Here is a 12,092-nt window from a genome sequence, read left to right on the forward strand (position 1 = left end):
AAAAGGGTCTGGTAAAGCAGCCTGCCCTTCTCAGCAAAAAAAAAAAAAAAAATTAGGAAGAACTAAACATACTTTTTTGAGGTGGGAGGGAATTAAGAGGAAGATTAGGAAGTATTGAAGTAACATTCAAAGGTTGGAGGGGAGTAAAGTACCCTGTAGGTTATAAAAAACACAATAATGTAGGAGTCAAAGGACAAGATACTGCTTTTCCTTTTTCCCCCCCACTGGATTTACATTCTGCTTACTGAAAGAGATAATTCTGAAGGAAACTTGTCATCAGGATAACCTGCTCAAGCCCTCCACACCTCAAACTTAAGAGATCTGCACACCTTTTCCCACCCCAAAAAAAAAAAAGCCCCCCCCAAAAACCCCAAACAAACCCCAAAACAAAAAAAGCCAGAAAAGAGCTCAAAAAAAACCCCCAACCCCAAACATGATTGGACAATCCTTGGAAGAAGCATTACATTTTGTTGGAGAGAGGTCAAGAAAAAAAATTAAGAGGATGAAGGGGTGGAGTTTAAAAAAAGAAAACCACAAAGAAAAAAAAAAAAAAAAGAGGCCTCTTTCCTTATTTGGCGACAAGCAAGTGCAAGAAAGTGTTCGTTGGGGTTTTGTTCAGTTGTCGGTCTTTTGCACATCTGCATTCTGGCCAAGACAAAGGGCTTTGAGGTTTTTCTGCAGCACGTGAGCATCTGCGGGCTCTATCCTCTTGTAGTAGTTTTTCTTCGTCTCAATGATCTCAAAGCCAAACTTTCTGTAGAAGTCAATTGCGGACTCATTGCTGATCTGGACATGCCTGGGACAGAGAGGAGGACAGACAGACAGGCATCAGAACTTTCTGCAGTACAGTATTCCGCCACCACGCTCACAACGGACAAAGACAAGGTAAGAAGAGGAGCTGTCTAGATATAGAGACAGGAACGATGGTTTAAGTTCAGGACTGGAAATTTTGGTCTTCCAAATCAACCCTGAGCCACCACACAGCTCCTGGACGGCCTGTGGCAATCATTCTGAGAAGTGGCAAATGTTTCCCCTCAGTAAAGTTCTTTTAAGGAACACAAATAGCAAGGAGAATCTCAGCACTACTAGCTCCGTAACTTCAATTTTTGTTAATCTAGAACTGACAGGTATTTGGTTGAAATACAAAGTTTCACCACAGAGCCAGTTTTAACTTCCTGTAGTGACACTTTGTAGGTGACCAAAGCAGTTACTGAGTTGCAATCCCTACACTTAGCAGTGGTGGTTGCTCCTCCTTGCTCACGCCTAACTACCCCTCTCCCCACAAAAAGCTACAGCAGCACAAACTATCCCTCTCTCCCCACAAAAAGCTACAGCAGCACAAAGGCAGTACGTGGGCTTAGAAAGTCCCTTCCCCTTTTATCTACCTCCCCCAGGGTTTTACAGATCTTGCTAGCATTTTCTCAAGGCCTCCAGAACAAACAGCCATCATTGCTTCATTCTAAGCAACTAGGACATTTATTTGCATAAGTTCTATTAAAAAAAATAGAGATGTTTGGCTCAGCAAAAGGCATTCATTAAAACACTCCCAAAATTCAGTGGACACTGCACAAGCTCATGAATCACTTTGTCATGACAACATGCTGCATAACCATAGAACCAAAGCAACTCTGGAAGCAACAGCAGAACAAAAGACCTTCGTGTGAAGCCAAATAAACACCACAGAGCTTAAATAAAACTTCGTAATAATGACAAATTTAGCCACCGATACCAAATTGGTTGCTAGGCTGCACAATACGTTCAGGGAGAAGATGCACAAGCAACAGACACAGTCAGAAAATCAGTGGGCCACTGAAAACTTAGTGATGCCCAACTTGGGGGCATCCCAGAAACCCACCCTGGGAAGTGGATAGGATTACAAAGGATTTGGTTTTGCATTAAACACAGCTAGCGGTTGCTCCGCTGTACACACGGTGCGAAAGCAAAAAGGAAGGCCTGGGCCAACCAACTGGCATCCGAGAGCCACCACTTCTGAAGCAGGACAGCAACTCAAGCTCCTCTTTAACACACCTCTTCCTCTTACAGAGACGGCACAAAGCTACAATAACAGAGGAAGACTCTCCTTTGCAGAGGTGGACTAAGCTTGAGGAGAAAGTCACTCCATTTACAGTGATACCAGTAAACAAAACACTCCTCACTAAGCATCTTCAGCAGTCCTGGCAAGAGTTCAGGGTGAGTTCCGTGGCAGCCCAAGCCCATCCAAGCCGTACCTGCTGTGGGACTCTCCCTACCGGTGCACCATGCCTGTACCAGTATAAGCAAGCAGTGATGGACAAGGAAGCAGCTGGCTCAGCGAAGCGCTCTGGCCAAAACCTGCATCAGCTCGCTTGGTATTCACACAGACACCAGTGCGCAGGAAGAAACAGAAGCGAGCAGCAAAGGGGAAGCAAAGCTTTGGCATCCAGGGATTTCAGGCTCTATTTCCATAGGGATCTATTAGATGGTGGTGCTCTTTTAAACAGTCCTTTCCTCCACCCCAGTGCTTGTTCTCATGTCTGCATCATGCCAAGTGCTTATACAGACACGCAGTTAATTAACAAAAAAAACCCCAAACAAACCCACACCCAGAAACAAAACCAAAACCAGGTTCCCCAGCTGGGTCAGGTCATTGCCCTAGTTTACTGTGTGGATGCACAAACAGCTGACCTGGCACAGTGCAAGAACAAGCAGTCGGGTCGTGCTACTGAACGAGCACCTGGAGCACTGGCAAGCGCCCCCGGTCAGATGTGCTAACCTGCTCAGTGCTGTCCTAAGAGACAGACAGCAAACGTATCAAAACGGCATGCAAGGCTCACAGTATGTTCCATTCTGAGGATGACACTGTATGGTAAAAAAACCTACTTCAAACTTTTTTTAGTCACACAGTGTCATTCTGCTACAGAACATCCTTTAACTAGACTACTTCCAAATTCAGCAAACTGGCAGAAGCTGTCTAAAACGAGCAAGCTTTTGGTTTTCTCAGCATCACACAAGCCCAGAACATGACCCCTCGCTTTCTTGCTAGGGCTTACAAGATATCCCATGAGCCCAGTTAAATAAACAGTGAAAATGCCCTTGAATCTCCCTCCCTCTGCTCCCCTATATGCCTCTATCATCTCTTCAAAACCCCACAAGTGTAACTCATTTACTTACAGATAGATGTTGTCAAAAGTGCCATCTTTCTCACAGATGTTTAAGACATGATTCAACATTTTAGTTCCTGCCAAAAGGTAAAGAGAGACTTAACAAAACCAGAAGTGCACAGTGAAGTCTGTATGTAGCTAAGGCCTTTCTTGAGGAGGTTAACTGTAGGTAGGCTAAAACAACAGGGCTTGTGGGAACTGGGAAAGGCAAATAAAACATGGTATATAAGTATTTTGCTATCTGACTGCTCACAAAACTTAATTAACTGTTTCTTTGGAGAAAAAAACTCCCAACAGCCCAGAAGCATATGTATAAAGCAGCTTATATAATACTAGCTCCAAGGTCTCAAACTCACCTCAAAATATGGTCAAACCAAGGCATAAAGCAGTGAAAGCATTGGTTAAGTTTTTCTAACAAGGGTCTAGTAAAATAATTTAGAATAAAGTTGTCTTTTCATTCTGGATTGTCAAGGCAAACATGTTACTGTAAGGTCTTGGTTAATCTAGTCCATGGATTTGCAACATGGAGAAAAGAACTAATTGCAGTGTGGACAGAGAGCAGGTACTACCTCCGAGCAAGAATGATCAGTAGTGATAAACACAAAATAAATAGGGAAAAACCCCTTCATTTGTAAGGGTGAAGACAGAATCCAAGGAAGGAATGCTGTGCTTTGCTTATCATAGAATCATAGAATGGTTTGGGTTGGAAGGGACCTTAAAGATCATCCAGTTCCAACCCCCCTGCCATGGGCAGGGACACCTTGCACTAGACCAGGTTGCTCCAAGCCTCATCCAGCCTGGCCTTGGACACTTCCAGGGATGGGGCATCCACAGCTTCTCTGGGCAACCTGTCCCAGTGCCTCACCACCCTCTCCGAAAAGAACTTCTTCCTGATATCTAATCTAAACCTCCCCACTTTCAATTTAAACCTGTTACCCCTTGTCCTGTCACTACAGGCCCTTGTAAAAAGTCCCCCCCAGCTTCCTTGTAGCCCCTTCAGGCACTGGAAGGCTGAAATGAGGTCTCTCCGGAAGAGACATGACTTGCACACTGGCTGCGCACCTCTGACAAATTTCTTCCTCCCTCTGCGCATCAGTTTTCACATCTGCAGAAGCAGAACATTTACATCACAGTACGATAAAGCGATTAAGATTATTTTAATCTGAAATCCTGAATTAGAAAGTTCTACAAAAGGTCCATTACTGAAAGGCACATTAGAAAAAAAGAGCACATTAGAAATCAGATCCTTTCTCCAAAGTCCTCTCTAAGAAATCAGTGGTCTGAATGTGCATTGTCTCGGTTACACATCTGAAAATGCATTTAAGAGGCCGCACAGCAATCTGGCTTCTTTGATGCCTCAGATGCAAAGGAAGATCCTCCTTACCGATTCCTAGCCTTCGGTAGGGTGCCAGGCATCCGAGTGTCATGATGTAGAGTCTCTTCTGGTTCTGGGAGTGATCCACCCTACAGCACACCGCTCCCACAGCAATATCATTGAAATAGGCTGCCAGGGAGAGAAACAAAGCATCGTCAGTCACAAGTCTCAAACTGCACGTACGGCTCCTTCCCTTACACCCTCTATCTTCCTCCTTCCCTCCAGAAAACACCACAGACCGTGGCAAACGTTTGGTGTGCTCTGACGGAGCAGCTGGCTTACTGCTGTTCAACCAGAGGACACGAGGAGGTAAGCTGGCAGCATGCAAGTTTTCTGCTGTAACGGAAAACATGCCTATTCCCAGTAAAACGGAAACCCTCTGAGGTTGGGACCGTGGTTTCTGAGGTGCCCAAACAGTTAGTTTTCATTACATAAAACAACAAAATAAAAGGATCTACTGTTCAAAACCATTATGGACAGCAATGATGAGCACTTTTGCCACCATAGCCCACAATTACTGGCAAGAACACTTGTACCTAATTTGGCTAGTTCGCCAACCTCCAGTACATCCTTGTAGAACTTGTCATTGTAGCTGACGGGAAAAATGACCTGGTTTAGCCTCTTCAGCTGCTTAATGTTGTGTGGCGTCACATCTCCCAGCTCGATCCGGCTACTGGAACAAATCAAAACATGCTTAACATCTGACACACTGCAACACGTCTAAGGACACCAACAATTAATGTTCTTTATGCTTAGAACTGTCCCCCCCATATAACCAGTTCGACACATATGTGAACTGCAGTGTTCAACCATACCATTAAGTCTTCTGTTGGGGGCGGATTTAACTCCCAAAGCCAATTTCAGTCGATGCTGTGCAGTCAGAAGTTTCTCGAGCCATGCTTAACACTGATGTACCACAGTATATGCATGGCTTTATTGGGTGCAGACAGGAAAACACTGATCTCTCTAGCTTTATCCCACTAATTTCCTTGGGGACCATCAGGATCACAGGAAAAAAACCCCAAACACACCAATACCAAAACACACAAAGAAAGGGGGGATGGGACAGACGACAGGACAGGAGGCTAGAATAGAGACCAAGAAAATTAAGTCCCTACCCATGCTTTGAGGACAGCCTCCATTTTACCACCTATCAATATAAAGCTTATGCTTAAAGACTAAGTTCAGAGACATCCTCCTCTAAAAAGCAGCAGTACGGTGTGCAGCAAACTCCTATTAAGCCTGTTGATATGCAGACAGTACGTTCTCCAGCAGTGATCCCAAGAGTGACAGAAGCAGCAACGCTCTCCATATCCTTCCATCGCATCTACGTAAAAACACCCAGGGCAACTACAAGCAACAGCAAATGAGAGGCACTTTTAAAGTTTCTAGCTATAAACCACTACATTGTGCCAAAATAGTCTGCAGTATCTCTTTTCTGTGACTCCTACCGCCACCAGCCCTTTGTTTCACAGCCTTTTCCATCTCCCAGATTACTTTTGCTCTCAAGGTTCCTTTCTTCATGTACCGCCGCTTGTGCGAGCCCCTTTGATAGTTATATTCCAGCATCAAGTGAGTACTGAGCCAGCAAGGATGATGATCTCACACCACAGAGGTACTCCCACTGTAAACAGTATGCTATTGAAGTTATTACACGGTGGGATAACTGTAATACTGGTTTCATGCCCAGCTTAGCACAGCTCTTCAGCCTGGCGGGGCTTCTTCAGGCACACAGAAGGCAAGTTATGCCCTTTTCTAATCACAGCCAGCAGTGCTGCTACCTTTTTCTCACAAAGGGTAAGAATAAAACTCCAGCATGTGGGTTCCCAGGTGCGTTTGTGTCTGGGAGAGAGCTTGCTGGAGTAGAGCATCCCACTAATCTCATACTAGTAGTGAAGACCCAGCAGCCTCTTTTACTACAGTCTGCCTCAGAATGGAAACCAAAGGGAGCAGGTCTCAACTGCCCAGTTAGATCAGATTAGGTCAGTAAGGGAAGAGAAAAACCTCACTTTCACACTCAGTCCCCTGAAAGCCTAGACCTCTTATCTGAAAGATTTAATGATATACTGAACTTAGCAATGCTTTTTTTTTTATTTCAGTAGATCCAAGCTTCAGTCTATCAGTAACACCAGCATTAACTCTTACAGGGAACTCGGAGCAAAGTTGTTATAGAGCAAGTCCCTCTTTATACCTGAGCAAAAATCTCTGACATAGTAGTGTGTTTTCCAATATTATTTTAAAATTAATTAGTTACTAATGAAGCAAGAAATCGGGCATTAGAAGACAGTCCCTATGGAATATTTATGATGACAGTGCAACAGGACAAAGACATATTGCCAGGGGCAGCCAGGCCAAGATGTCTGAGAAAGGGACCATGGCCAGAAGACAGACCATCACCAAAAAGGCTTAAAACTGGGAATAAATAAGTGCAGAAGCAGAGCCTAAGGCTGCTTATAGCTGCTGAGCCAAGCAATCACCTCCGAGGCTTGAATCAGGCCACAGAAACAAGTTCCAGTAGTAGGTGGCTAAAAGGTGCTGTTGGCAGATGTCCCTGAGCCCTTGGGCTCCCCCCCAATCTCTCTCACTACCTGCCACACTCATTGCTGCCTCCTGCCATCTCCTCCTGCACTGTCACTAGCTGTTTCTTCGTTGCTGGAAAGCTGCACCAGGGCCAGTAATTTATCCTGGAGGATACTATGAAAAAGGTTTGAGAGCCACTGCAGGAAACATAAATCAATATGCTAAATATGCCTGCTTAAATAGTATGCACTCAAACCTAAATGACTTATGTATAGCAGTAGCTGATTTAATCAGCACCACATCTATTACACACGACAGCATTTCCTAAGTAAACTAAAGGAGGACATGGGAAGGAAGACACACATCACAAGAGTTCACTTCGCTCAAGGGCAGCGCAGCCAGAGTCCCACCAGTGCCCGGAGTGAAAACACAGGAAAGCCGGCACTTCTGTCCGAAGCAGCACTCTCGCTGTCCCAAGCCACTCATTTCCATCCTTTTGCTGGCACAAACATTTGTGCAACAATGTGGTGAACCAACCCCAATTAAAACTAACCTAGCCAGCAAAAGCAAAGCTTAGTTTTAACCCACATCAGTCCCCAAGTCTTCTGCCAGCATAAAGAAGAGGAAAAAAAAATTGCCAGAGGCAGAATTGGTCGGTTCTTGAGCAGAAGTGCCAGACTACCCCAGTTTAAACTGGAAGTACTGTGCAAGAGGAGCACAGGGATCGTTCAGCTGATTTTGCTACACCTTACCATTTATGGAAAAACCTGCACTTTGAACCCAAGGACCTAAAACTACCCCAGCCTCAAAAGATCCAAGACAAAGCACCTGTAAATAAAAATGTCAATCCTTTCTTTTCACATGGCTTTAGTTTGTGTGTGGGTTTTTTTTTTTTTTTGTTTGTTTTGTTTTAATAGCTATTTACAAGTACACCTGCCTCTTCAAGTTACCTCTCAGCCAAATCAGTAACAAAGTTTACCATACCAGCTAGGGTCTGGTTAGGCCAGTCCTGTGCATTCCAGCTCAGTACAGGCTGTCCCAGAAATACCTATTCTCTGCTGTTGCAAAGAAAAAAAAATTAAATCATGGGCTGAAATTAGCATATGAGAGAACATAAAGATGCGTGAAGAGCCTGAAAGGGACGTGTGCCTCCTTAACAGATTATTATTCCAATAATACTCCTAAAAAGGCACACGCTCATTACTGGCATCCTCAAATAGTACTCCACGGAGTACTAATGAGCTGTACTCCCCTTTGGTGTCAAAGCTTCTGGACCATGCCGGCCACCCCATCCCAAGCAACTGTTTTTAATGTGGAGGAACAAGAGGCTCTTGGCTCATCACAGAATGAATTACAGAGCAGTTTGGGTTGGAAGGGACCTGAAAGATCATCCAGTTCCAACCTCCCTGCCATGGGCAGGGACACCTTCCACTAGACCAGGTTGCTCCAAGCCTCATCCAGCCTGGCCTTGGACACTTCCAGGGATGGGGCATCCACAGCTTCTCTGGGCAACCTGTCCCAGTGCTTCACCACCCTCTCTGGGAAGAACTTCTTCCTGAAGTTCATGTCAGGCCTCTTATTACTACAGTGCTCTACAAATCCATGCCCTTTCCTAGATGGTATATCAGCCCTCTGAAGTCACTTCAACATCTTCCCTGGCAAGGCTGTTCCCAAGCTACCATTATTCTCACAGGCTTTCTTCGGGTTTCCACTCTAAACATACTCAAGTGCTACCCGTACGCTCATTAGCTCTTGTGGCTCATTAGCTTCAGCAGTTTCTGGGCACCAATGCACCCTATCCCATATGCCTTTTCAGAGAGCTACCGTGACCTCTTCACACCTTCCTTCTTGTAGCTAAAGCCAAGCTCCTGGCCTCCTCCTTTAAGACTGGCTCTTAATTCCTACTAATGTCATACCAGCTCTTCCTTCCATTCCTTCAGTTTAAAGTTACTATTCCTTAAACATGGCTAGCCAAAACCGCTTACAGCACCCTAAATACTTAACTGCTGTTGTACAGGGCAGTACTAAGTTCTTCCTATCTCTACTGGAAGGATTTTCCTGACATACCTTAGGACTGCATGTGCATTTCTCACAGCTGCACCACACCATGACTCGGTTACTGAGGAAAAAAACCGCACCAAGACTTCACTAGCAAAGGCAACTAGTTTCTGGTGCGTAAAACTGCTGTTTGTTAAACGCCCCAGCTATGCAAGAGCGGAAGTGAAGAGTGATCCACAAAATCCCAGTGGAAGTGGGACTTGAGTGAGGTGACAGGCAGCAGTTACTGAAACTGGATGCGTGCCCAGAACATCAGCATTAACGCTCCTGCTCTTGCATGCCAGTGCCCTGTGGTGGGCTGACACACCAGAGCACAGAGAGATCTAACCCCACATCTTCACACCTTCCCTCTACCCCTCCCTTCCTCCTGGGCTCAAATTCACTCCTGCTTTTCTCTACCCCCTCCCCTTGAGTGGTGCAGGGGGACAGGGAATGGGGGTTATGGTCAGTTCATCACACACTGTCTCTGCCACTCAGAGGGAGGACACCTCACACACCCCTTACCCAGGGGTCCCTCCCATGGGAGACAGCCCTCCATGAACTTCAACAAGGATGCTTCCCATGGGCTGCAGTTCATAGAATCATAGAATGGTTAGGGTTGGAAGGGACCTTAAAGATCATCCAGTTCCAACCCCCCTGCCATGGGCAGGGACACCTTCCACTAGACCAGGTTGCTCCAAGCCTCATCCAGCCTGGCCTTGAAGACATCCAGGGATGGGGCATCCACAACATCTCTGGGCAACCTGTTCCAGTGCCTCACCACCCTCTCTGTGAAGAATTTCTTCCTGACATCTAACCTAAACCTCCCTGATTTCAATTTATACCCATTACCCCTTGTCCTATCACTACAGGCTCTTGTAAAAAGTCCTCTCCCAGTACCCTTGTAGGCCCCCTTCAGATACTGGAAAGCTGCAATTTCTTGACAAACTGCCCCAGCGTGGGTCCTTTCCACAGGGTGCAGTCCTTCAGGAGCAGCCTGCTCCAGCCTGGGTCCCCCCTGGGGTCACAAGTCCTGCCAGCAAACCTGTGTGGCCTCCTCTCTCCATGGATCCACAGATCCCGCCAGGAGCCTGCTCCAGCACAGGCTTCCCATCGGGTCACAGCTTCCTTCGGGCATCCACCTGCTCTGGCATGGGGTCCTCCACGGGCTGCAGGTGCGTCTCTGTTGCACCGTGGATCACCATGGCTGCAGGACACAGCCGGCCTCACCATGGTCTTGAGGGGAATCTCTTCTCTGGTGCCCAGAGCACCTCCTTCCCCACTGACCTTGGTGCCTGCAGAGATCCCACTCTCACATCTGGCTCTCTGTCTGCAAAATCTACTCTCTTCAGCTCCTCCCCCTCCCCAAGCACATTATCACAGCGGCATCACGACTGTACTGAGCTCGGCCTTGGCCAGCAGCGGGTCCATCTCAGAGCCACCTGGCAGTAGCTCTATTAGGCATAGGGAGGCTTCTAGTAGCTTTTCACAGAAGCCACCCCTGTGGCCCCCAGGCTACCAAATCCTTGCCATGCAAACCCAATACACGTGCCGTGATCCTTCAAGCATTTGCTAGAAAAAACAAACTCGCACTTTTTGTAGGACTACATGCAATCCAGTCCATCCTGCCGCCGCATTTCTGTCTGCAGCCCACTACGGGGCTATGATTTGAACTCTTTTTTCCTGTAGTGCTTAAATTCAGACTGGAAGTAACACAAGATAAAGGAGTGATTAGCTTCTGCTACACAGGAGAACTGCTACATGGAATGACAGCTCAGGAGGAAGCCAATTTCCACAGCTACAGTTCAAGAGGGAGCAAACTCAGTCCCAGGGAACAGCAAGTGTTGAACACTAGCTTAGAACTAATAGCACACAGAAAAATGGGGAATTCCCAGTTTCTTAGTGCTGTAAGAATCTCCATCTCATTCAACTTTAAATAGCCCACATCTCTCCCCAGAGGGATGTGCTGAAACAGATCTGGGTGTAAGTGATAGCTGGGCTCAGGCTTATTGAAGGCATCTGGCATGCTAAATTTAGCACAGCTGCATCTGCAACTCCCAGCACTCACCGAGGTGTCATCAAACAGTCAGGAGAGGGAGCAAAGGGAGAAAAGGGCCTGAACAAATTAGAGGACTTCAGAGAAGGTTTGTCACCCGCTAAGCAGCCAACTAGCTTTACTGCTTCTATTTTGGCTTCCGAGTCAAGGCAGGAGTCTAGACAGGATAATCCACTCATAAAATCAAACCAGAGCTAGGGAAGCTAGAGACCTGAAGGGTGTGGCTTCGCACAGATTCAACTCCAAAGCCAGTACAGCCTCACCAGTGCGTTTGGGGTTTGGAGCGGTTGGCTTTTGTTTTCTTAACAGCTGAGCTGTCTCGCTAGGCCCACAAGTTAGTCTAGTCCTTGTGGGCAGACTGGTATGTTTTCAATTATCTACAAGATCTGTGGGCTGTAAACCTACTCTGCCTCACTTGCCAGAAAACCAGAAGGATAAGTACAAGCCGAGCATGCAAAAACTCTTACCAGTTTGCTTCCGAGACCCCTGATCTTCTTTAGCCCCATTTACTACCAACCCCACGCACTTTCATGACAGCTGATTCCCGGCTGGAGTTACCCCAAGCTGTGTCGGGGTTGCAGAGGGCAGAGTGACGCACAGAAGCAAGCTACGCAGTTTTAGAATGAGAATGAACAGAAGACTTCACTCAAGACCTGTGACTCGGCATGAAAAGGTTTCTCTGGCAGGCATCACAATTCCCCAAGACGTACTTCAGACCCTCCTCACCTCTCTTCTTTATAAGAGGAAAAACCACACAGCATCTTACAGTCGAGGTTTCTTCACTACATCTGGAGAATTCACTCTGCTTCAATCTAGAAAACCTGACCATTGTACACAAGTCTTCACATACAAGGAGCAAAGTTATGCTGTGACAGCCTCACAGTTTTCCCAGCTGAAACCTGTTCTTCAAGAGTTTTACTAGATCTCAAATCTACGCTGACCTCAAAAAAACCCAAAAAACCCA

General features: G+C 46.3%; 1 protein-coding gene across 1 annotated transcript; it reads right to left on the reverse strand.

Annotated features, from left to right (window-relative positions):
- Positions 1-541: 541 nt before the first annotated feature.
- NAA50 (N(alpha)-acetyltransferase 50, NatE catalytic subunit) lies at positions 542-5,224 on the reverse strand (the record flags this gene model as incomplete). Its single annotated transcript, XM_010157419.1, has 4 exons — positions 542-796; positions 3,151-3,217; positions 4,525-4,644; positions 5,052-5,224. Coding segments are annotated over 4 exons (541 nt in total), but the record flags the coding sequence as incomplete, so codon positions are not given.
- Positions 5,225-12,092: the final 6,868 nt, after the last annotated feature.

The sequence above is a fragment of the Eurypyga helias genome, unplaced genomic scaffold (genome assembly GCF_000690775.1).
Source record: "Eurypyga helias isolate BGI_N326 unplaced genomic scaffold, ASM69077v1 scaffold5578, whole genome shotgun sequence".
Lineage (NCBI taxonomy): Eukaryota > Metazoa > Chordata > Aves > Eurypygiformes > Eurypygidae > Eurypyga > Eurypyga helias.